The 26,030-nt window shown below is 44.6% G+C and overlaps 1 protein-coding gene across 1 annotated transcript; it reads left to right on the top strand.

The window, feature by feature from the left end:
* Positions 1-4,003: 4,003 nt before the first annotated feature.
* Positions 4,004-6,238, top strand: AKAIN1 (A-kinase anchor inhibitor 1). The gene is made up of 2 exons (XM_040433907.1): positions 4,004-4,019; positions 6,048-6,238. Exons 1-2 carry the CDS (start codon positions 4,004-4,006, stop codon positions 6,236-6,238), a joined length of 207 nt encoding a protein of 68 aa, XP_040289841.1.
* The last annotated feature ends 19,792 nt before the right edge of the window (positions 6,239-26,030 follow it).

The raw sequence follows: 26,030 nt of genomic DNA, 5'->3' as shown, positions 1-26,030 counted from the left end.
CCACTAGCACCTTCTACCCGACATCTATCTATGGAGTCATTCAATGTACAATTGTAGTCCCCCACTAGCAGCCACGGCAGTCCAGGGAAGTCCGCCACAAAGGTCATAATATCCCTTATTAAAGGGGAAGCAAAAGGTGGAGGCACATCCACTGACACCAACACCACCTGGATCCCATCAATCTTGCACACTACACACACATACCTGCCCTCAGCATCCACACATTGTTTCAGATGTTCATACCTTATACTTTTATGCACAATCACACTTACGCCCCTGGAGTGAGAGGAATGGATTGCATGTACCACATGTCCTACCCAATTTTTGTTCAGCCACTGCACATTATCATTTGACAAATGCGTTTCCTGTAAGCAGCAGATAGCCGGCTGAAATCGACTCAAATATTGAAATATACATTGTCGTTTTCGTGCATCAGCCATTCCCCTCACATTCCAGCTCAACACTTTAATCACCTGTGTCATGATGAAAGATTACATCATGTTTGAATCTCACACTCCATACTAAAGTCACTCTCGCATAATTCACGCCCCTCACCCATCTCTGACCCGTCCCCCCCCCCCCCCCCGTCCCTCCCCCTCCCCAGTGATCAGACTACTTTGAACAGTAACCCCAACCCCCCCCTCCCAAACATCCAACTCTAACGCAGGGCAATCTGTAAGCACCATGCCCAATGCTGAACAAAAATCATTTCTGATTCCAACACTCTCCCTCAGGTAGAGAATCCTCTCCACAACTGGGAAATACATTTCTTATCCCAACTTCCTACTCCTGCATCAGGATCTACCGTGTGGTAGCAACACTCAATACACTTTATAACAGGTATAACGTTCAAGTGACATTAAGGTGCAATCCTATGCATATAAAGTGAACACAAACTGCAAACTGTTTCCTTCAAGTGTCCAGGGCCCCACTTCTCAATTGCCTCTCGTGGACGTCCAGCCACTGTGTCGCTTCATCAGGGTCCTCAAAAAATCTGGTGGATCCCAATGCCACCACTCGCAATCTGGCCGGAAACAACATGGCGTATGGAACTTGTAGCACTCTGAGCCTTTTCTTTATATCTATAAATCTGCTCCTCCTCCGCTGTACCTCATTGGAATAATCCGGATAAATGGACACTCTGACCCCATTCATGACCATCTCATCATTATCCCTTGACTGGCGTAGGATAGTGTCCCGATCTTTAAAGTGTAAAATCTTCGCCAGTATGGGGCGAGGAGGCCTGCCTGGCGGGAGCGGCCGCGACGGGACTCTGTGCGCCCGCTCAACCGCGTACAGGGAGGATAGGCCCTTCTCATGGAATAACTGGTGCAGCCATTTCTCCACAAACTCTGTAGCATTGGCCCCTTCTGTTTTTTCTGGCATTCCAACAATTCTCAAATTATTACTCCGCGATCTGTTCTCTAAATCATCCGCTTTGGCGTATAAGGCAGCTATATCTTTCCCATTCATTTTTGACGCCATTTGCAGGGGCTGAATAACATCTTCCAGTGAGGACACCCTCTTTTCCAGATCTGAAGTACGCTCAGAAATCTTGTGCAGGTCGTGCCTGATTATGGACACATCTGATCTCAGGCTGCCAACTTGTACTGCAAGCACTTTAAGGGTACTGTTGCAGCTTGCCACTGCCACCATTATATCTTTCAGTGTGGGCTCCCTTATAGAATCAGCCCGCAGGCCTGCTGGAACTGTTTCAGGGACCGCAGAATTGGGCACCGGCTGACCGGAGATAACCGGGTCATCGCCGTCCATGGATCCGTCCTCCTGGTCAGAGGAGGTAGGAATATCAGTCCCTTTATCACTGGCCGAATCGCCCACTCCACCATCCAATCTGGCATATCTACTAAGTTTAGCAGCCGCACTCTGGCTCACCAACTCCTGCCGCGCCGACCCCTCTCCACTTCCGGCGCCATCTTGGATTTTCTCCATGCGGTTTTGTTGCGCCAGTTTGGACGATTTCCTCGGCATTTTCAGGCTCCGATTTTGTCACTGCAGTCACCGGACACCTTCCTCTCCTTAGGTAAGTAGTTTCAGGCAGTTTTGAGTGCGCTTTCACTGTAAATGAGCAGGATCTTGGCAGGAGCAGTGAAACGTGCGTCTTACTCCATGCACTCACAAGCCACGCCCCCCCATAGCTTTTATTTTTAGATGAATGTACCTCAAATGCATTTTTTCTTTATTCTGCAGTAAAATAAAATAATATATCCAATTTGTACAGCAACAATCAAAATTGTTCATAAACTTTGATATATAATGATTGACAAGGCTTAAAAGGGTTATCCCATCTTAGTGCTCGGCTATTTTTGGCGGCTCCATAGAAATGAATGGAGGGTGGCTGCGCATGCGCAGTGCGCCCTCCTCCGCTTTCTCCGCTCCGTTCTCCTTGTAGGTGCACTGCATATGCACGGCCGCCCTCCATTCATTTCTATGGGGCCGCCAGAGGTGGGACCTTTGCTGATCAGACAATGGGGGCATATGATAGCGATATGCCCCCATTGTCTGAGATGGGAATATCCCTTTAAGTATTGCCCCATTCTTCGATACCCTGTATCCTTGGATACTGCTGGCTGGCAAACACGTTATATGCACAAGCTTTGTAACAATCCCAGAAAATACACAAATGAACGAAACATGTAATTAAAAAACCTGAGCAAACACCTTCACAAATTGCAAAAGCTTTCTTAGGCTACTTTCACACTTGCGTTAGGTGCGGATCCGTCTGGTATCTGCACAGACGGATCCGCACCTATAAATGCAAACGATGGTATCCGTTCACTGCGGATCCGTCTGCATAACAGCTTTTTCAGATCTGAGTTTTCACAATCGTGAAAACTCAAATCCGACAGTATATTCTAACACAGAGGCGTTCCCATGGTGATGGGGACGCTTCAAGTTAGAATATACTAAGAACTGTGTACATAACTGCCCCCTGCTGCCTGGCAGCACCCGATCTCTTACAGGGGGCTGTGATCCGCACAATTAACCCCTCAGGTGCCGCATTGGTGGCCAGCATTGGTGGCCAGTGCGGCCCCCCCTCCCTCCCCAGTATTAAAAACATTGGTGGCCAGTGCGCCCCCCCCTCCCTCCCCAATATTAAAAGCATTGGTGGCCATTGCGGCCCCCCTCCCTCCCCAGTATTAAAAGCATTGGTGGCAGTGGCCACAGGTTAATAACCCCCCTCCCCCCCATCATTGGTGGCAGCGGAGCGGCATTTCCGATCGGAGTCCCAGTTTAATCGCTGGGGCTCCGATCGGTTATCATGGCAGCCAGGACGCTACTGCAGGTTACTTAGCTTATACTTACATGTGCTGTCTGTGGCCGGCCAACGCTCCTCCTACTGGTAAGTGACAGGTCTGTGCGATGCGCCACACTGGCCACCAATGCTTTTAATACTGGGGAGGGAGGGAGGGGGGGGGGGGGGGCCGCACTGGCCACCAATGCTTTTAATACTGGGTTTTACACAGTGTCTTACTATTTAATACAAAACATTATAATTAGTTTTTTCAGCTTAAGTGCATAACTTTACATTTATCTAAATTAAACTTAATTTACTATTTCTCTGCCCAAGCCTCCACAGGTTTCCACAAGTCCCTCAGTAATACCTGCATCTCTTCAAGCTTAGCATCATCTGCAAATATTGAAATTCTCCTCTCGAAGCCCTCTACAGGGTCATTAATAAACAGATGCGTGTCCAGTACTGACCCCTGTGGTACCCCACTAGTAATCGTGACCCAGTCTGAGAATGTACTTTTAATAACCACCTACCGCTTTCTATAACTGAGCCATATCACTTTCTCATGTCATTTGTCATAACTGAGTATTATTATGCAAAGGGCTGTGGCCCAACACAGATGGCAGTTTTTGAATTGATGCTGCATTTTATCAAACGGGTATTCCCATCACAGACAATGGGGGCATATCGCTAGGATATGCCCCCATTGTCTGATAGGTGCGGCTCCCATCTCTGGGACCCGCACCTACAATGAGAACAGAACAGGGTAATGAATGGAGGGCGCACTGCACATGCACAGCCCTCCTCCGTTTATTTCTATGGGGCCGCCGAAAATAGCTGAGCGCTGGCTCGACTATTTCCGTCTGCCCCATAGAAATTAATGGGAGCAGGGGCCGCGCGTGCGCAGTGCTCTCCCATTCACTTCTATGGGAGAAGCGGCGAGCAGTGCTTGGTGGTGGACGGGCGCTGGGAAATCCAGGGTCCTCCAGCCACAGCTCTCCGGACTCTGTTCTTGTTGTAGGTGAGGGTCCCAGAGGTGGGACCCGCACCTATCAGACAATGGGGGCATATCCTAGCGATATGCCCCCATTGTTTGTGATGGGATAACCCCTTTAACAGCTATGAAGGTTGATGAAAACTACTATATGAAGTAGACTTCTGGAGTAGATGATTTTGTGATTGGTTCTTATATTGGGTTGTTCCATAGTTAATCTTTGACACACCAATGATAACCGAGATGAAAATGTTAGAGATAAAACTGTATTTCACAGCCCTATGTGGCAGGCGATTGTCGGGAGGGAAGCGTTCCCTCCCGGCAGTTGCCTGCTCGCTAGCAGAAGAGACTACTGCTGTTACCTGCAGCGATCTCCTCCGCAGCAAGGGGAGGAGCAATCACTATGCCATCGCTGGTCCCCATGCTGCATAGTGGTTTGCCGGCGGCAGATCGCTATTAGACAGCACGATCTGCCGCCTGGTAGCAGTATTACAATGCAAGATGATCGCTAACGAGCGTTCATACGAATGCTTGTTAGCAATCATCTGCCCAAAAAATCGACAGGTGTAATACAGGCTTTAGGCTATCAGTTTAAGAAGTGATAAGCGCAAACAATAGTTATAATTATATATATTTTTAAAGAAGCCTGATATAATACATAGCATTAATTTAAAGGGATGCTGCAATTTTTAATCACATATTAACAGTCTATTGTTTTCTGGATATCTTTTTTTTAGGTGGATTTACACATACAGATAAATCAGGCAGATTTCTGGGAACAAACATTCCTGTGAATGCTCTTCCTGAAAACCTGCTGTCTAAATGTGCTGCCGATCGCCTCATGAACAAGCAAAATGCTCGTTCATCCAGTGAAAATGTCGTTGCTGTGCAGGCAGCCAAATGATCAATACTGGAAAGCAGATCGTGTTGCCTAAAAAGCGATCTGCTGCCCAGAAACAATGCCGCTGCATGATTGATGACGAGTGATCGCAAGAGCTATTACTCGTCCTCAAACTGTGGAAGTGATCGCTGCATGTAAATGCAGCGCTTTACCTCCACTTAACAAGCAGCTGACTGTCCAGAAGGAACATTGTGGTCAGAGAGAGTCCCCCAGTGATTCAATTACAGCATCACACATTACATTGATAAGTGCAAAGCTCATCTGTGAGCATCTTTATTTAGGCCTATCAAGAGAACTATACAGCTGTCAAACTGTCATTCTAAATTCTACATCTACTATTATACCAGCAGATAACATATTTCCCTTGCAGCAGCAGTAAAATAACAATGGGATCACTATCTATATAGGAGTTTTATCTCTCTGTGGTGACTGCTGCAGAATTACATTTAGCATTTAATTTTCAATCTTCATAATTGGTACTGCCGAAATAGGGGGAAAAATCCCCAAATTCTATAAAAAATATTTTCTATGAATATTAAGTAAAAAAAAAAAAACACTTTCTGATAGAAGTGGCATAAGATCATTAGTTTGTGTGTAATGCTCTGTTCATATCTGCATAGTGAAATCCATTATAAGCAGAAACCACAATGCAGTACTGGATCTGTCATATGACAGACACCAGTGGTGCCTAATGGATCCCGTTGGTGTATTATAGCTGTCAAATTCTGCCAAGTCTTTTGATTGGATTGCATTCCTATTTTTCATTTATGGGGAACCTAAAAAGTATTTTCATATATGGACAACCCCTTTAAGTTCAAAGTGATGTGTTATTCTGACAGTATTTTCCCTGGTATTACTGGTGTTTTTCTTTTTAATACGTTTGAATATTTCTGTCCTAGGACAGAAACTTGGAAAAGGACCCGAAGAAGTAAAGCTTGAAAATGCCAGTAAACAGATTGTAGAAACTGTCATCTTACAAGCTGTTCAGCAAATATCTGAAGAAGACAAGAAAAAAGAAAATCAACAAAATAGGAGTGTGGGACAAACAGTAGCAACAAGACGAGTCAACACAAGTCATGAAAAGCAATAGATGAGCATGGCCATGTCTCAAAGGCTGCCACTTGTCAGAGAAGCTTGCCTTTTCCTTAGTTACAGAAGCACTTGCAGAGCAAATGTACCCTCCAGCAAACCGAAGCATTATTTGAATGTCATAGTTAAAAGCAGAGCTGTGCTATGAAATAGTTCTCTCTGTGTATATAAGGAGATCAACTGTCGCTGCTGACTTTGTGCCTAGATCATGAATTCTACTTTGATATGGAAGACTTTTGTAGCAAATACCTATGTTATACTGCAAATTTCATATTTAATTGATTAATTCATTTAAATTTGCAGTCCTAGAATTTAGAATTTTTCACGTTAACAGTGAATGTATTGCAAATATAGCAAATATAGTGCATTGCTTCTTAGGTTAAGTGTCAAAAGTAAGAATTTTTTAACTTTTGCAAATTAAGTATGACTTTTGTGTCTTCTGTATTTGATTTCATTAGCAATGTTCAGATATGAGTGAATTAGTAGTTATAAGAGAAAATGTCTTCTGTCAATGTCACTGGAATACTAATAAATGCTTGCTTACAAATGATTGCACATAAATCCTCTTTTTTTCTCTTCCTTTGTGTTTTTTTTTCACAATTATTCAATGAAAGTCAAAATGGCTTTTCCCATCACCCACGGGAAATGCCATAAATGTCTGAGTTCCACCTCTAGAACCTCAACCTTTCAAAGAACAGCTGCTGTCTAGCAGTGGCTGCATCCATACATGAGCTTGCTTGGCTGTTTTTACAACTTTCATAGACTAGAATGCAAAAAACCATGCACAAGAGTTGCAGCGTGAGCATTACTTTTGATTGTGGTATGGACTAGTAAGGCCCTATTGTCACCATACTATTACTGAAAAGAGCATGAGAACACCTGTGGTAGAGCAAAGTAGTTACAAAGTTACTAAACATTATATATAGATAAATGACCCTTTGGAAAATTTTTTTTGCTTTCTGGCACTAAACGCTTATCTTCCTAGTTCTACTTTCCTAAACCAAATTCAAGAACAGAAAGCAAAAAACGGAGTCAGACACAAAAGGAGGGGAATAAAAAAAATAAAAACTAGTAAGGGAAGAGTGGTGGAATAGAAAGACAAGTGGTGATAGGGGATAAGGAAGGGCGCCAATGGAACACCTAAAAGAGGCAATCAGAGACCAGGAAGATGTTGATGTGATGGGCTGCAACCCACAGAACCAAAAGAGTGGCACGGACTCACTAGATGTGGTGGACCGTATGTCTGAACAATAAAAACAACAAGTGTATGGGGCACCACAGTATGTTTTCCAAGTTAATAGAAAAAAAAAGGGCACAATTGTTATAAAAAAAGAAATCTTATCTTTTAGCTCATAAAAGGAATGTATATAAAATCCCCTTCAGGAGCATAGACAGTGAATAGACATTGAAAAACACACACTTAAATAGGTGCACAGAAGTAGCACATGATTAATCACATGAGGTAGCATATGACCAGTCACATGAGGTAGCACATGACCAGTCACATGAGGTAGCACATGGCCAGTCACAAGGGTAGCACATGCTACCTCATGTGACTGGCCATGTGCTACCTCATGTGACTGGTTTTAAAATACTACAGGCGATCATGTGCTACTTCTGTGCACCTATTTAAAGAGGACCTTTCACTTGTATACAAACTAAAAACTAACTATATCAGTGGGCAGAGCGGCGCCCAGGGGTCCCCCTGCACTTACTAGTATGTCTGGGCGCCGCTCCGTTCGCCCAGTATAGGCTCCGGTGTCTGCGCTCACTGGACTGATTTTTTGTATGAGGCGTGTCCCTTGCTGCAGCGCTGGCCAATCGCAGCGCACAGCTCATAGGCTATGAGCTGTGCGCTGCGATTGGCCAGCGCTGCAGCAAGGGACACGCCTCATACAAAAAATCAGTCCAGTGAGCGCAGACACCGGAGCCTATACTGGGCGAACGGAGCGGCGCCCAGACATACTAGTAAGTGCAGGGGGACCCCTGGGCGCCGCTCTGCCCACTGATATAGTTAGTTTTTAGTTTGTATACAAGTTAAAGGTCCTCTTTAAGTGTGTGTTTTTCAATGTCTGTTCACTGTCTATGCTCTTGAAGAAGGGGATTTTATATACATTCCCCAAAACGCGTTAAGCTTGTTTCTAATAAAGCACCTTATGTTTGGAAGTACCCTGGGTCATCATCCTTGTGGACGTGGTGGTTTTAACATACTACAGGCGATCTCGGCGAGGGAGGAGTGGGTGTCAAGTGTCTTGAGTTTATCATATACACCCCCTTCCCTAGTGAAGTAAGTGACATATTCGATTCAACTTGCCTATTATGATTTTTTAGCGCATGTTTTAGAGTTATAATTTTAATCATTGTGTATACCTCCTATGTGTATACCTTTTATGATCTAAAAGATAAGATTGCTCTTTTTTATACCAATTGTGCCGTTTTATTCTATTAACTTGGAAAAAATACTGTGGCACCTCATACACTTGTTGTTTTTATTGTCTAAACCAAATTTGTCAGTGTAACAAGACCCAACTCATTCATATTGTCTGACTGTCCTATCTCTATATTCCAACTCACATACATCTTAGATGTTGATTTTTAACTCAGTCATCCTCATGACTTCACAGGACTAGAACTAGAGAACTAGAAATGGTAGAGACACTATAATGTCAGTAGGGACAGACACAAACCGTAATCCCTAACTAGAATCTCGCCCGCTTTCTCTGAATACTTGCAGTAGCAAGTCCGCAACTGGTCGACGTTCCCTACTCTGCTATGGTACGAGAAAAACAACACCAAGGGACAAAAACAAGACACGGACACAGAGTCGTACTGAAATGGGTCAGAAACAGGAGGATAACAACTTACCAAAATCGAGAGGCAGAGAGTAGTCAAATAGCCAAGCCGAGATCAGAACCAGACGGGAAACTCAGTAACAATACATTATATAGAGAATGTTCAAAAGGACAAGCCAAGGTCAAAACATTAGTAATCCAAAATTTGCATCCAGGAACACAGCTATTGAGTCAGAGACTCACTGGCACTGGTAGAAGGGGTTTAAATAGAGCACTGAGTTCCAGGATCAGAAACTGATAGGTCTGACTTGGCACTCCATTAGTCAGAACACTATGAACCAAAAGTTCCCTATAATTACATGATGATCAGCAGAAATGATAGCAATCAACTCCACTGTATTGGACACAAGGGATTGCATTGCGATTGCTTATCCCATTAGAGAAGAATTGGGGCAGATATATCAATCTCACTGCGGCTGGGTTGTGTCTGATTTGTGCTAGAATTTATGGTGCATGCTTGCTGCACCAAGTGTATTAAGTGTATGCTCCACAATTTTCCTTTATTTATGACTCACTAGACAGAGTTTTTGTAGATTGCTTTTAAACCAGATTTTTGTCTGTGGATACTTTGCACCTTGTTTTGGCTCAGTATTAGACTATTTTTGGTAAATGTTTTGGACAAAAACTATGTCAGCTTCAAGGTGGTATAAAAAGTCGTGTAACATTGTGATAGTTGCTTCTTCCCTTCACCACTTTTGTAAAACATCACAGATTTAGACACAGTTAACAACCCAGAGCCCCTACATTTTGGAAAAACTTAAAAGTGTTCAAGCACAGTATTCTGGCACAGAAAAAACATATCTTAATTTATCTGCCTCATTGTTGAAACAAGATCTCAGTTCAAACAAGATCATCTGCTGCCCAGAAACTATGAATTTAAGTGCCAGCCGAAAGATACGATCACCCGACAATTGAACTTTCTTCGGATGAACACCGACACCTTACTTAAAGGGTTTGTCTCCCTTCAGCATTTATCATGTAGACAAAGTTAATGTAAGACACTTACTAATGTATTGTGATTGTCCGTATTGCCTCCTTTGCTAGCTGGATTAATTTTTCCATCACATTATACACTTGTCATTTCCAGGGGTTACAACCACCCTGTAATCCATCAGCGGTGGCCATGTTTGCACACCACAGGAAAAAGTGCCAGCCTATGTGGACTCTCACTGTCCTGGCCTCAAAAATTCCATTTATAATTCACTGCCACAAAAATGACCTATTTTGGCATATGTGGAACAGATAAAGCCTTGCCCAGCTCTGTTGAACATCTTCTACTCTTCTTATTGTGAGGTACCTAGGTCACTGTCCAAAATACATTCTGTACTACACTAGCTCTTGCTAATGTGTCCCTTCCTAATCAATCAGGATGTGCACAGTAATCAATTGGAAACCTAAAATGAAACATTTCATAGGCACAAATTCCTTTATGTTTGCTTTTGCTCTCATAGTATACTTAAAGGGGTTGGCCACTATATAAGTACTTTCCACTATATAGTGGTAGGTAGGGTAAAAAAGAGTTTCCTAATATACTTTATAAAAAAAATACGAATGGTAATGTTTTTATAAACATTATAAAAACATTACCATTCAGATTTTTTTAAATAAAGTATATTAGGAAACTCTTTTTTACCCTAACTCCCACTATATAGTGGAAAGTACTTATATAGTGGCCAACCCCTTTAATGATGTATGGTACCTGATCACTACAGGAAGTAAGCAGAGACCTACGGGGATCACCCAAGAAGTGGTTCTGAAGTAGCAGGGAATTTAAGAGATGAGTACAGGGCTTTTTTTTTAATTTCGTTTCATCCCATTCCCTGCTATTGGCTAAATTTTTGAATTCCTTGAAACCCCCTTTAAGGTGGTTTTCTGGCTTTGAACTGTTACGGTATGTTGGCAATTTGAGGTTCTTTAGAGTAAGATAGACACCTGGGGGAACACAGCGGGCATTAACCCCACTTTTTAAAGAACCAGTTCAGTTATGAATTGACTTTGAGGGTCTTACATAATTGAAGCCACCCATAAATAACCCCATTTTAGAAACTATACCCCTCAAGTTATTCAAAACAGACTTTTACAAACTTTGTTAACCCTTTAGGTGTTCCACAAGAATTAAAGGTAACACAGCAAGGCTTAACAGTAAAACAAATCTCAGTGTTTAGTACACTGATTCTCCAGTTTACAGAAACACCCCATATGGGGAAAGAGCACCATATGGTTTTTGGAGAGCAGATTTTTCTGAAATAGTTTTTGGGTTCTCTGTTACATTTGAAAACCCCCTGAGTATCCCCACAGTTCAAGCCCCCAAAATATAAATTTTTCAAGGGGTGCAGTGAGCATTTTGGCCCAACAGGTGTTTCAGAGAATTTACAAACACTTGGCTGTGAAAATGAAAAATTATATATTTAAGAAGAAAATGTTGCTTTAGGCCCACATTTTTTATTTTCACAAGGGGTAACAGGAAAAAAAAAACACCCCACAATTTGTTACTCATTTAGTCCTAAATGCAGCAACACCTCATGTGTGGTCATAAACTGCTGTATGGGCATACAAGAGGGCTCAGAAAAGAACGAGCATCATGTGCATTTGAGGCCTAGATTGGTGATTTATACAGAGCTGACTGACAAATGCAGAGGCTCTGAGGTGAAATATAAAAAAGACACCCTCAAGAAGTGACCCCATTTTAGAAACCACACCCCTTCTAGACTATACCAAGGAGTGTAGTGAGCATTTTGACCACACAGGTGTTTTGCAAAAATCAATTCACTGCAGATGGTGCAAAGTGAAAATGGCAATTTTTACACAGATATGCCATTTCAATACCCAATATGTTGTGCCCATCGTGTGCCAGTGTGAAAAGTAAGCCCTCTTGTTATGCCAGGCCTCCTAATTTTAGAAACACCCTAAATGTGACCATAATCTTTTGCCTGGACATACCATAGGGCTCAGGAGTAAAAGAACACCATGTGATTTTTTTTGGTGCATTGTGATGATTTACGCATTTTTTGCTGACAACTATAGAGGCTCTAGGGCAAAATAATAAATGGAACCTCTGAGAAGTGACCCCATATTGGAAACGACACCCCTCAAAGTATTTATTGAGGAGGGCGCATTGCAGTGCCCAGTTGTGCCCAGCTTGTGCCATATAAGACACACCATACCCTTTACATTGTTAGGAGGGTTCTACTAGGTGCTGAAAGGTGTGCATAAACTGCTGTTTACTCTGCAGGGTTCAGAAGGGAAAGACTGCAATTTGGCTTTTGCAGTGCAGATTTTGATGGATTAATTTAGAAGCACCATGTTGCTATTGAACAGCCTCTGGGGACCAGTACAGCCATTTTCTGACAACTATTCATTTATGAGCCACTTTCTGACAACCATACGTTTATGTATCTCTCAGTGGAGCTGTGTGAGGGCTTCTTTTTTGCATGAGTTGCCATCATAATTGGTTTGAAGACTTATTTGGGGTACATATGACTTGTTTGTCACTTTATTATGCTTTTTTGGGAATCAGAATAAACTGCTTTTTGGGTTTTGTTATTGTGGTGTGCATCGTGCAGGAATAATGACACTTTATCTTTTTTACTGACCTGTATAATTACAGAGTTACCAGTTTTATGCTTTTAGAAAGCATTAAGAAAATTGCTTTATGGCAGCCCCATGGTTCATAGACACAGTGGTCAGGAGTGGAAAGTTTTCTAGGCATGCTCTGTGACCTGTGCAGAGTCACACAAACTATCGAACTAACGAGAAATATACCGATTGTCATTTGTCACCTTACCGTTCATTGCTTTTACACGATAATCGTGCAGTTTTGCACGATTTAACAATAATTTACATAATAATCTGCTCATGTAAAAATACCTTTAGAACAGTATATAACCGCAGTAAAGTGATCTGTACAGACCAAGAAGTGGCGCCAATTATTAGGCATAGTGTCCACTGCAGGAATTCGTTTTTTATTTAAATATAGATATTGAAATGGAAAATTAAAAGTATCATCAAAAATTCTTTAAAAATATGTTAAGCATAAAAATGTGATTTAAACAATAGGTCATTTTCTGATGACACATTACCTTTAAGTCACTTCTGCCACCCACCACATTGTTGGATAAGTAGAGAGGACTTCCGCCAAAATTTGTCCTCCTCTTGATCTTGAATGGGTGGGACCACAACCACTGACACCACAAGTAATCAGACTACACACAAGGTTTCTTTGTGGTTTGTAACCATAAAGACACATAGGTCTGCACAAGAAGCTGTATAGACAAACTAGCAAGGTCAAGTTTATTAGGTAAGTTTATAAAAATTTTCTACATTTGATGAATGCCCCTCCTGATAAAATCCAGACATCCCTTTAGATAACCTAACTTCACCCCCCCCCCCCCTCCGATCAGCTATTTCAGCAGCCGTAGTGCCAGAATCTAAACAGTGTATGGGGTGGTGCTTGGGTGCTGCAGCTCAGCTCCCACTCACTTGAATGTGAGGTGAGCCACAGTACCCTGGCATCTCCACTACACAGTGTACAGATTTTTCTGCTTCCAGCTCTGTACATTGTATAGTTTCCCGTGCCTACGGCTGACCAAAACTTCTGATCAGTGGGGGAGCTGGTGTTGGACTCCCACTGATCTGATACTGATTTATCTTCAGGATAGGTCATCAATATCTAGGTCCTGAAAAAACTATTTAAAGGTCCAAACATTGTGAACTAAGTATCATGACATATACAGCGGCGCCCAGGGATCTCACTGCACTTACTATTATCCCTGCACGCCGCTCCGTTCTCCCGTTATGTCCTCCGGTATGTTCGGGGACTTGGTTATAGTAGGAGGAGACTTAGGGCACTTGGTTATAGTAGGCGGAGTCTTCCCTTGTTCTGCTGGGCGTCTCCTTCTCCTAGGCTGTAGCGCTGGCCAATCGCAGGGCAGAGCTCACAGCCTGGGAGGTTTTTTCTCCCAGGCTGTGAGCTCTGCGATGCGATTGGCCAGCGCTAAAGCCTAGGAGAAGGAGACGCCCAGCAGAACAAGGGCAGACTCCGCCTACTATAACCAAGTCCCCGAACATACCGGAGGACATAATGGGAGAATGGAGCGGCGCCCAGGGATAATAGTAAGTGCAGTGAGATCCCTGGGCGCCGCTGTATATGTCATGATACTTAGTTCACAATGTTTGGACCGATGAAAGGTCCTCTTTAAGTGCAAACAACTCAAATGGGGGAATGTAATTTGTAACTCAACAGTGTTCACTCTTGCCAGTCTAAACTTTTTCAAGTTTTTCAATATTTGGTTCCTGATACTTAAATAAATCTCTGCTTAGCCTTCTTGGTTGCCAAATATGTCTTAATTTGTTGTATAAGTCCTACACTATTTTACTTAGTGCTTCATTCACAAAAAATGTACCAGAAAATAAGTTATTAACGTAAATTTATCATGAGGGGACTGTGTAGTTCAGTAGACAGAGAACCATAATAGTATTTAGGGTCAGTATGTTAGACAGGAATACTACAACAGGTATTGAAGATTTAATTTGCAAGCAGTACACCCAAAACAATGGTAGAATGATAGCAACATGCACATGAGCAATATGCCTGTCATTTTCCAAGAAGGTAACCTTGAACGTACTGTTCATTTGTTCTGCATGAAACGGTAAGAAACAAGAGATTATTGGAACTTCCTTCCTGAAAGCCTCCGTCCTGCACAAACCAGCAATAATCTGTTTTAATTAACTGAACAAAATATATTTGGCTGTTATTGGTCTATGGAAAATTTTATGTCAATCCATAAAATTGCCCCCTATAAGAAAACTCACATCTAATGATCATGTTGTCCTATTTAAAGGAAAATGTATGGCAATATGTTTTAAAAATGATCCTCTAAAATGGTTACATGCAGATGACTGATTTTGTCATGTCTAGCATTAAAAAAGGTAAAATATCTGCTTGCTTTATATAAATAAACCCCAGCTTTTTAGCTACCTGTTGGGATATGTTTACACATGGCAAATTTGTTACAGAAAAATCTGCAATTGTCCCACTCATCCAAAAGGGTTTTGTAATAATCCATGCACATGCTACAGGAACAACCCTATTTAGATTTATGGAGAGTTTCAGCCTTGAAATTTTTTTTATAACAAATCTAACACATGTGAACTTCTTTAACCCCTTAGTGACCACACATACATGTTTTTACGGTGGTCACTAAGGGGCGTTAGGCTGGGCCACCGCCTTATTACGGCGGCCCAGTCTAAGCACTGCACGGATCCCCCGTGCAGCGGGGAGCGGGGACCCGGCTCTCACATGAGAGCCGCGGCCCTGCTCTAACAGCCCGGACCGGCAGGAGTGTCGATCAAGTGCTGACAGAGGGAGTTGATGTAGGCCCCAGACCAGCCTTCAGTAATTTACAGCATGCTGTGCCTCTCTGGTGCAGCCTGCTGGTCAATGTCAGAATAGCATTGCCATTAAAATACAATGCACTAAAGGGATAGTGAATTGCATTTTAAAAGCAATCAAAAAGCTGTCTGTTATAGTCCCCTTATAGGACTATTAAGTGGTAAAAAACCTAAAAAAAAACTCATTTATTCAATAAAAAAAAAATCCCATAAAAAAATTTCTCCATTGAAAATACACTTTTCAATGAAAAAAATTGCAAAAAAAAATCTTTTCCATATGTTTGGTATTTCCACGTCCGTAATGACCCGGACTACATAAATATCATGTAAATTATCCCCTAAGGTGAATGCCGTAAAAAATATAAAGAAAATAAATAAAATACAGAATTGCTAATTAATTCTTAGTTGCCACCGAAAAAACTTAATAACAAGCGTTCAAAAAGCGCCATTTACTCCAAAATGATAGCAATGAAAAATAGAAGTCGTCCCGCAAAAAAAAGGCCTCACACAACTCCATAAAATGAAAAATAAAAAAGTTATGGGTCTTGGGAAGCGGCAATGCCAAAACATTTTTTCTTTTAAAAAATAAAAGGGTTTTATTGCAAAAAAGTAGTAAAATGTAAAAAAAACTACATGCATTTGGTATCACTGTAAATGTACTGAGCCAGAGAATAAAGATATAATGTTATTTATACTAAAAAAGGAACGCCGTAAAATTTATAACGTAAAAGCGCAGTGGCATTATTGCTGTTTTTCCCATCTCCCTCCCAGAAAGAGTTAATAAAAGTTAATCAGAAAGGTTTGTGTACCCCAAAATGGTGCCATTAAAAACTACAACTTATCCCGCAAAAAAAAGCCCTCATAAAGCTATATAGACAGAAAAATAAAAAAGTTATAGCTCTTTGAACGCGACTATCAAAAAAGGAAGAAAAACGCTTGGTCAGTAAGGCCCAAAAAAGGCTGGTCACTGGGTTAAAGGCTACACCAGTACCATTAGTGAATTTCTGTGGGCTTCAACTGAACTGTACAAGCCAGGAAGATGGCCGGTTCCGGTTCAACAGAACTGCGCATACTACTGGCACGCATACAATTCAGTTGAAGAAACCGATGCCCACGGAAGTTCACAAAAGGCACAGGTGCACACATAAAAGAGATGTATGCCTGCGCCGTGGCATCATGATGACGTCAAGGAGGTTAGGTTAGGTGTCACGTGCCTGGGCCCAAGGCAGACCTCTGGGACATCATGCAAACAGGACACAGGCAAAACAGATCAAGGACGAGTTTAATGAAAGCACATGACAGTAAGCAGGTTAGGCAATAGTGGTAGCACTACCACACAACCAAGTGCACCAGCAGACCAGAGGCAAAAACCCAGAGAGCGGAGAGCCAGTGAGCCCAGAGCCAGTGAGCCCCATTCTTTACAGAGCCCCTGGTGGTGGGGATGAACTGGGCCGAGGGCTCACTGGTCGCACCTCCAGGAAGGTCCCTGTAGACTTGGCCCCTACCTGCAGAGAACCAGACTGGTGAAACCACCAGCAGAAAGACAACAAAACTGGAACCCATCCAAACACAGAACATGGAACAGACAGCAAGATGAACGGGAACCAGCACAGAAGCGGATACCTGGACCCCAAGCGGAATGGAAGCATGGCGGTCTCAGGCAGATCTGCACACAGACTAGAGATTCACACAAGAGATCCTCCCTCTGGAGAACCCAGGGACCCTCTCACGAAGGCAGCACAAACACGGGATAGGAACAGAAGCAGAAAGGAACTACAGGCAGACAAGGATCACAGAACAGTAGGCACTGCCAGGCAGGACATAGGACAGGATACAATCAGAAACAGCTTAGCACTGCCAGACTATCAGATGCAGTTGCACACTTCTAGGCTAACAAGGAACAGACAAGGATAACATAAACATCATACTGGACAGGTACAGATCAGACAAGGACAAACCTCAAACACCATCACAGAACAGGTACCAACAACATCAGACAAAGCAGCTACAATGCATTACCAGGTGACACCACAAACAAGGGCAGATAGGAAAAAAAAACTGGGTCAGCAGCAAGGGGCTACACCCAGTAAGGCACTGGACAGAGATAAACTGACCCCAAGCCCCACAGCTCACAGGTAGATATAGCTGCAATAATGAGGGCACCTGATAAGCCACATGCAGGAACGGACCAGGGGAAGTTAACCCCATCAGAACCAAACAGGGAGGGGAGCCTGCATGAACAGGGAAGTGAACACACAGGCTGCCGTACTGGACGTTGCCCCTGGCAACCAGCATACACGGAGTCCACCACAGCCAGTACGCCAGAGCACAAACAACCCATGACACAACAGACATGCATACACACTAGGCCGTGTTCACACACAAGGCCACAGCCAGCACGCATCGCAGAACCAGCATGCATGAGGATACCTACAGCCAGTACACAAAGTGCATGCAGCCAGCCTGCATGGCACCAGAGACATGAGCCACAGAGATGCAGACATGGGAATCCACAAACACAGGCCACAGTTCATACATTACACCGCAGCCAGCATGCAGTCCCAAGCAACCAGCATACACAGGTGTAAGCCTGCAGCCAGTACACGAGGGAGCCTGCAGCCAGCCTACATGGCAACAGTGATAAGAACTGCACAGAGAAGCAGACACGGGGAGAGCAAACATTCACAGGCACCAGTTCCAAAAAACATTGCAGCCCCAAGTAACCACCATACACAGGAGACAGCCTGCAGCCAGTACGCGAGAGGGCATGCAGCCAGCCTACATGGCCACAACTGTCACAGTGAACCGCACCGTGACACTAGGCTAGGAGCTGGAGAGAAAAAGAGGAGGGGAGGTGTGGGGCTTTGTTCTGATGGACTAGGCTGGATTCCTGTAGGGATAAATACAGCCCCCTGTGCTCTTTTAGTTCTCATTAGGAATTATAATAACCAGTTTTTAAGGGTCAAAAGAAGATATATTTGGAAATGACAATAGGAGAGTAACACTGCAATGCAAAGGGTTAGAAATGGTCACCGGTGGCGACAGACTCCCTTTAACCATGAATTGGTGGACTTTGTCATGACTTCTGTTCTTAATGGACCCATGACAGCCTTCAAGAACCTTTTTCAATTAGATCCCAATGGCCAATAGCGGGGTCTGTCACATTTCCATTGGATAGGCATACGTTTTTTTTTATTACACCAAGAATGGGGCTCTGAACTACTTTGTTTTTAATTGCACATGCAGTTTTGTGCAGTTTTTGAATCAAACCCAAAAGTGAATACAAAAGGAATGGGAAATATAAATGAAGGACTTTTTCTTCTCCTTACTGCTGAATCCGCTCAACTCTGGTTCAAAAAACTACATCAAAAACTGCATGTGTGTGTTTCCAGAAACAAGACAAAATACGCATTGTGTTCGTTTTCAGAATGTCACTTTAAAATATGTACAGAGATAATCTTGAGTCAGAAATATTAGGTATTATCTGGTCGCTAGTCTCAGTGCTCATGTGCCATACATCCTGGCATCACTGCTGAGGCCAGTGAATGGCTACAGAGTGAATAATGTACAGCACATGTTTGCTGCAGGAAGTCTGGAATGGCTTCTCTGAAGCAAAAAGGGATCGAAGAAGTTAGTATAGGTTTATTTTCTATTTCATTCCATTGACTGGTCTTAGCTAAATCTTTGTAAATCCACAACAACCCCTTTAACTTCTGCTAATAAATAATCAAGGTAAAATAAGTCCAAAAAATATATATGTTAATTCTCCTTCTGTCAGCTCAGTTTTACTACAAGAAATGGTCCCAACTTTGCCAAAGCGCTGACAAATCAAATATTCATAGAATGGCTCATTATGTATTTAGACAAATACTCCAAATACTAATTTGTAATTCCCTATCTATTATTGTTTACTTATTTCCTGACTACATACTTACAGAATCCACTCAGCAGTATATTAATAATGCATGATTCATACATACTGCTAATATCTAGTTTATAACTGGAAGAACAATTGTGCCATCTAGTGGTCAGATGTGTAAAGACATGATTGATCCTAAATTTAGCCATATAGATTAAATATAAACAGATGTATAGTGTTGCTATATTCACATTTTACAGTATGCACATACTGTAGATGCTTTCACAATACTGCAGGCTTCATTGATTAAATATCCGATTCCCAGCATTTCTTGGCAGAAGCTCAGCTAGAGTTTCCTTTGTCTGGGAACCAGTGGGGTCATTTATCAAACTGATGTAAAGTAGAAGTGGCTTAGTTGCCCATAGTAACCAGATTCCACCTTTCATTTTTGACAGCTCCTTTAGATTCAGTTTCAGTGACCTGCATTAGCCAGTGATTGGCTGTGTGTGCATTTTCGTTAATTTCTAACGATAATTTGTTTTCCCTTAGTCCTAACAGCAGCACAGATGGGGTTAACTGCCCCTGTGGACTGGTAGGACCGGCGGAATTTTAATGAGCCCAAGAACCAATAAACGATCTTCAGCTCCCTGAAAGGGAGGAGATCACCCCCCAGCCCACCGTGTTTTTAACAAGCATAATGTATTTAGGGTGGGATATTTGTGTGCTGCTGTTAGGACTAAGGGAAAACAAATTATCGTTAGAAATTAACGATTCCCTTACGTCCTCAACAGCAGCACAGATGGGGAGATAGCAAGAAGAATCCCCTAGGGAGGGTCCTCATGCCTGGCAGAACTAAGAACAGTCTGCCCAAAAGCCGAAAACTCTGCCATCCTAGCATCTATCCTATAATGGGAGATGAAGGTTGACTCAGAGCTCCAGGAGGCCGCCTTACAGATCAACTCTAAGGGGAGGAGTCTTCTCTCCGCAACCGAGGTGGAGACCGCCCTAGTAGAATGGGCTCTCACAAACTCAGGAGGATCTAAGGATTGGGAGACGAAAGCTTCCATAATGGCCTCCTTGATCCAGCGACTAATGGTGGCTTTAGACGCTTTACGGCCTTTAGACTTACCGGCAAACAGGATAAGAAGATTCTCATCTATCCTGAACTCACTAGATCTATCCACATAGATCTGGAGGCATCTAGAAATATCCAGCGGGTCTCTAGCTGGAGTATCAGAGGAGGAGGCTGTAAACAAAACTGGTAAAGATATTACCTGATTGATGTTCTGGAAAGTAGGCACCTTAGGCCTGAAGTAAGGTAAAAACTTCAGGAGTACTCTATCCTGTAGAAAAATAATGTACGGGTGAATTGCGGAGAAAGCCTGCAATTCAGAAACTCTTTTGGCTGAAGCTATAGCCAGAAGAAAGACCATCTTTAAAGTCAAAAATTTAAAATTTACCTCCTCCAAGGGCTCGAAGGGGGGAGATGCTAGCCCCCTGAGCACTACTGAAAGATCCCACTGGGGGATAGGTTTCAGTATAGTAGGCTTTAGTCTTTCAGCTCCCTTCAGGAAGCGTTTGATGAGTGGGTCCCGAGAATGTGGCCTGTTGAGACAGGCCAAGATGGCATAAACCTGTACCTTCAAGGTAGCTGGAGATAGGCCTCTATCTAATCCATCCTGAAGAAATTAAAGTATCGCAGGAAGGGGCGGATCTGCAGACGCCACCTGTCTGGAATCACACCATGCCTCGAAGATTCTCATGATCCTGGAGTAGGCCTTCTTTGTAGACTCTGCTCGGGAATGCGACAAAGTTCTCAGGACCGACTCGGAAAGCCCTTCTATGTTGGGAAGGGACTGATCAACCTCCAGGCTGTCAGGTTGAACCTGTGCAGATCTTGGCAGAGGTGAGTGTCCCACGACACCAGGGTCTGCTCCGGGGGGAGTCTCCAGTATGGTCCCCGACTCATCTGAATGAGCTGGGTAAACCAGGATCTTCTGGGCCAAAACGGTATAATGGCTATTACCGAGGCCTGATCCTGACGGATTTTCATCAATACCCTCGGTATCATGGAAAAGGGAGGGAAGATGTAAGCCAGCCTGAACCTCCACGGTATTGACAGAGCATCTATCGCCAGGGGGTTGTCTTCCCTGTAGAGGGAACAGAACCTCATCACCTTGGCGTTGAACCTGGTTGCCATGAGATCCACTTCTGGCATACCCCATCTGTGAACTAGCTGCCTGAAGATCTCCGGATGCAGAGACCACTCCATGGTCGGTAATCCTCGACTTAAGCGGTCCGCTATCATATTGAGGGAGCCTCGAATATGAACGGCAGATAGATGGGAAAGGTTCAGCTCTGCCCACCGAAGAATTACCCCGATCTCTGACAGAAGGGGCAATGATCTTGTGCCTCCCTGTTTGTTTATATAGAGAACTGCAGTCATATTGTCTGACTGGACTTTCACTGCTTTGCCCCGGATCTGAGGCGCAAAGTGAAGGAGGGCTAGCCGGATAGCTCGCATCTCGCGAAGATTGGAGGAAAGATGCCGCTCCAGAGGAGACCAAGATCCCTGAATTGGGGATCCGTCCAGGTGAGTGCCCCAGTCTACAAGGGACGTGTCTGTAGTCAATATGACCCAAGCTGGTTGGGTCATAGACTTCCCTGCTGGTAGCTGAAACCACCATCTGAGGGAATTTCGGGTTTGACCGGACAGGGAGCACAGGGAATCTAGCCCCGCAGGGCTGCCGTTCCATAGGTGTAAGACCTCCGACTGAAGAGGACGGAGGTGCCATAGCGCCCAAGGGACCGCATCCGCAGCCGCTGACATGAGCCCCGGCATCTTCATGAGAGTCCGGATAGAGACTCGACGAGGGACATAAAGGACCTTTGCCAGGTCCTGAATCCGCGCTCTCCTTTCTGGAGTCAACCGGAGGTACATCTCCACAGAGTCGACAACGAATCCTAAGTAATGGATTGAAGTCGATGGGCTCACATTCGACTTCTGCCAGTTGATAATCCAGCCTAGGCGGAAGAGAAAAGAGATTGCGACCTGAAGATGGTGGGTAAGGATCGGAACTGAAGAGGCTATGAAAAGCCAATCGTCCAGATAAGGAATAATAGTCAGTCCTTGGAGTCTCAAAGCTGCCACCACCGAAACCACCACCTTGGTGAAGATAAGGGGGGCAGAAGAGATTCCGAAGGGAAGCACGGCGAACTGAAAGTGCCTGCAAACCCCTGAAATCTGGACCGCGATCCTGAGGAGTTTCCGGGAAGCGGAATGGATCAGAATGTGAAGGTACGCATCCTTGAGGTCCAGAGTAGCCATGACGTCCCCAGGATTGAGGATATGGCTGACTGACCTTATGGTTTCCATGCGAAACCTTGTTTTCCTTATAAATCGATTGAGGAATCTCAAATCGATGATCATCCGGAGATCTCCTGTCTTCTTGGGAACCAGGAACACTGGTGAATAAATCCCTAGGCCCCTCTCCCCTGCCGGTACCTCCTCTAGGGCTCCCTTGGAAATATAGTCCTGAATGTAAGATTCTAGGACCACCTGTTTGGCAGACCCGAAGTTTCGTGTGGCGATGAATCTCTCTGGGGGGAGAGAGATAAGATCTACCCGGTACCCGGCGGAAACTATGTCCTGGACCCAGGGGTCTGCAATCAACCGGCTCCAAGAGTCTTTGAAATGGGTAAGACGGCCCCCCACGGGAATCTGGGGGAGGGGTACGGGAAAATCTAGAGGAGACACTGCAGGGGCAGCAGGGCTTATCCAAGAGCCTCGAGGAGGCCCATAGTCAGGAGGGTTTTGCCTCCCTGGTGGGTTTGCGGGGGCGTCTCGGATATTTACGAGACGGCCCCCCCCAATCTCTGCGCCTAGACTGCTGCCCAGGACGACCTCCGCCCTTCTTTTCCTGTCTGGGGCGTCCACGAAAGGGCTTCCCTTTTTTATCGGAGAGCCCCTCCATTATTTTGTCCAATTCGGACCCGAATAACCTATCTGGTTCGAAGGGGAGCCCACAAAGGTTAAACTTGGATGCCTTATCCGCGATCCACGGTTTCAGCCAGAGTGGTCTGCGGGCAGCTGAAACTAGGGCCATAGTTTTGGCGGCCAGCTTCAGCTGCATCTGGGAGGAATCAACTAAAAAGTCCATAGCCAGGTTGGCTGACTTGAAGGCTGCCAGGATTTCGTCTCTTGATACGCTCTGGTCCACATCCGTCTGGATTTGATTAAGCCTAGAGCGTAGATAGGTGGCTACCTCAGTGGCCGCAATGGAAGTAGATGCGGAGGCAGCGGCCGCCGCGTAACCCCTCCTAAGGGTGCACTCTGCCCTCCGGTCTAGAGAGTCCTGCAGGCTAGACCCATCGTCTGCAGGGACTAGAGTGCTCCGGGACAACTTGGCTATAGCCATGTCCACCTTGGGAACGGAACCCCACAATTCCACCAAGGGTTTAGCCATCGGGTACATGAGTCTGAATTTTCTGGTAAGCACTGGACCCTTCTCAGGCTTTTTCCACTCTGTGCGCATCACAGAGAGGAGGGTCTCATCCGCTCTAAAGACACGCTGTGTCCGACCAGCGGGATCGGAGGACTCCCCCATGTCAACATCCTGGTCCCCCGACCTGATGGACTTGAGTAACTTCTGCGTCTTTTCTGGAGGGAAAAAGCAAGAAGTAGATTCTTCTTCCTCAGAAGAAGAAGACCCCACTGAACAGGGGGTAGGTCTTTCGACCGGTGCGACCACCTCCATGGGAGTCTGAGAGGGACCTGGTAGCCTCTCATTAAGCAGCTGAACTACTCCCTTGATGAAATCATCCACGTATGTCTTGGTCCATTGGAACATCTCCTGCATCGTGGGTTCCGTGGATGCCGTGCGACAACTCTCACATCTGGAGTAAGGACAGCTGTCATCTAGGGGTGTGTTACATTCGTAACATGCCAAATGCTTCCTCTTGGCCCCAGCCTTCCGCTGATCCTGCTCCTTAGGGGAAGCCATAGTCTGTAATGGAAGAAACAAAACAGGTCATAACACCTACAATATCAGGAGGTGGAGAAAACCAGACCTTAAGGGGGCCCACCAGCACTAGAAGAAATAGAGCTGAAAGAAGAGGAAGTACAAAACCCAAGCAAAGCATTACTGCAGGAATATCACAAAGCACAGGAGAGCTCTGGAGCTAACTTGTGAAAGCAACGCAACCAGAGCACTGACTGATGGGCTCTGGGCGCTTAAAAGGAGAAAGCCCCGCCCAATGGGCGGGTTCCTGAAACGAGATCAGCACCACTCCCTTTTTTTTTTTTTTTTCTCTTGTAGAAAAACCAGAGCCTATACTGGCTCTACCTATCCGAAAATTGTCTCCCCAGACTAATCCTAAGTCCAGGATGTCCTTCTAGGGAGCCAGTTTAAAAGAAAGGTGAGTTTTATACATCTCCGCAACACTTCGGAAAACCGGAAGTGACGTAGCGCACCTAGGGCGCGTCACTTCCGGAAAATGGCGGCGCCCATAGCGCCGCACACATGCGGTAACGGAGGGACGGAGCATCGTCTACAGATGATGAGAGAAGAGGGGAGGGGACACCCCCCTCCCCGACGGTACCCCAGACCGAAATCGCCATGATCAGGCCTAAAATAAAGGCACTGAGATCCATAGAAAGCGAGCTAAGCTTAAGGAGGGGAAAAGAACCCCTAAGCAATCTTCAGCTCCCAGAGAGGGAGCGACACGCCAGTCCACCTGTCCAGAGGACAGAATAAAACACGGTGGGCTGGGGGGTGATCTCCTCCCTTTCAGGGAGCTGAAGATCGTTTATTGGTTCTTGGGCTCATTAAAATTCCGCCGGTCCTACCAGTCCACAGGGGCAGTTAACCCCATCTGTGCTGCTGTTGAGGACGTAAGGGAACCTTTCAATACTGTGTATTGAAATAAAGAGCAGTGGGCACAGAACAGGAGTGGCGGGGGATCAGCGAGTTTTTTTTCTTTAACCTACTCCATGTTCTCCACTTTGATTTTTTCCCAGCTCAAGAACCCACGTAAGGGTCCATTCACACGTCCTTAATGTATTGCGATAGTGATAATCTCTCTCTATCTCTATCTCTCTCTCTCTCTCTCTCTCTCCTCAGATAACAGCCCCCCTAAAATAAGACCCCCATTCAAACCTGAGATGAGACCTCCATACCTCATATCAGCCCCCCAGCCTCATTTAATCAGCCTACATGCCATAGGTCAGGCCCCAGTCTTTGAATCAGCCCCCATGCCTCAGATCACATAAATAGAATATCCATTTACCTCTACTGCTCTGGACACTGACACTCCTTACCTCCAGCGCTCTGTCTTCTTCTTCCTGCCCTCGACTGTGCTGTAACCCGACGCGCACAGCGTCACAGAGCGCCCTCACGCTGTGCGCAGCCACAGCAGAGCTGACAGCAGAGGACCAGGAAGTGGTGAGTACAGAGCCTTCACTGCTTCTTGGTCCTCCGGTACTAATGAGCACTATTATAATAGAAGTGCTCATTAGTATTCGTTTCATACACTTTGGGGGGGAAACAGTGCATCTTATGGAGCGAAAATATAGTATACACTCACCTAAAGAATTATTAGGAACACCTGTTCTATTTCTCATTAATGCATAACTTCTGGTGGGGCACTAAGGGGCATAACTATTATGTGGGGCCACTATGGGAACATCGTAC

Source organism: Bufo bufo, chromosome 5, assembly GCF_905171765.1.
Source record: "Bufo bufo chromosome 5, aBufBuf1.1, whole genome shotgun sequence".
Classification (NCBI taxonomy): domain Eukaryota; kingdom Metazoa; phylum Chordata; class Amphibia; order Anura; family Bufonidae; genus Bufo; species Bufo bufo.
The sequence above is the reverse complement of the archived record's forward strand: the minus strand, read 5'-3'. Positions and strand labels throughout refer to the sequence as shown.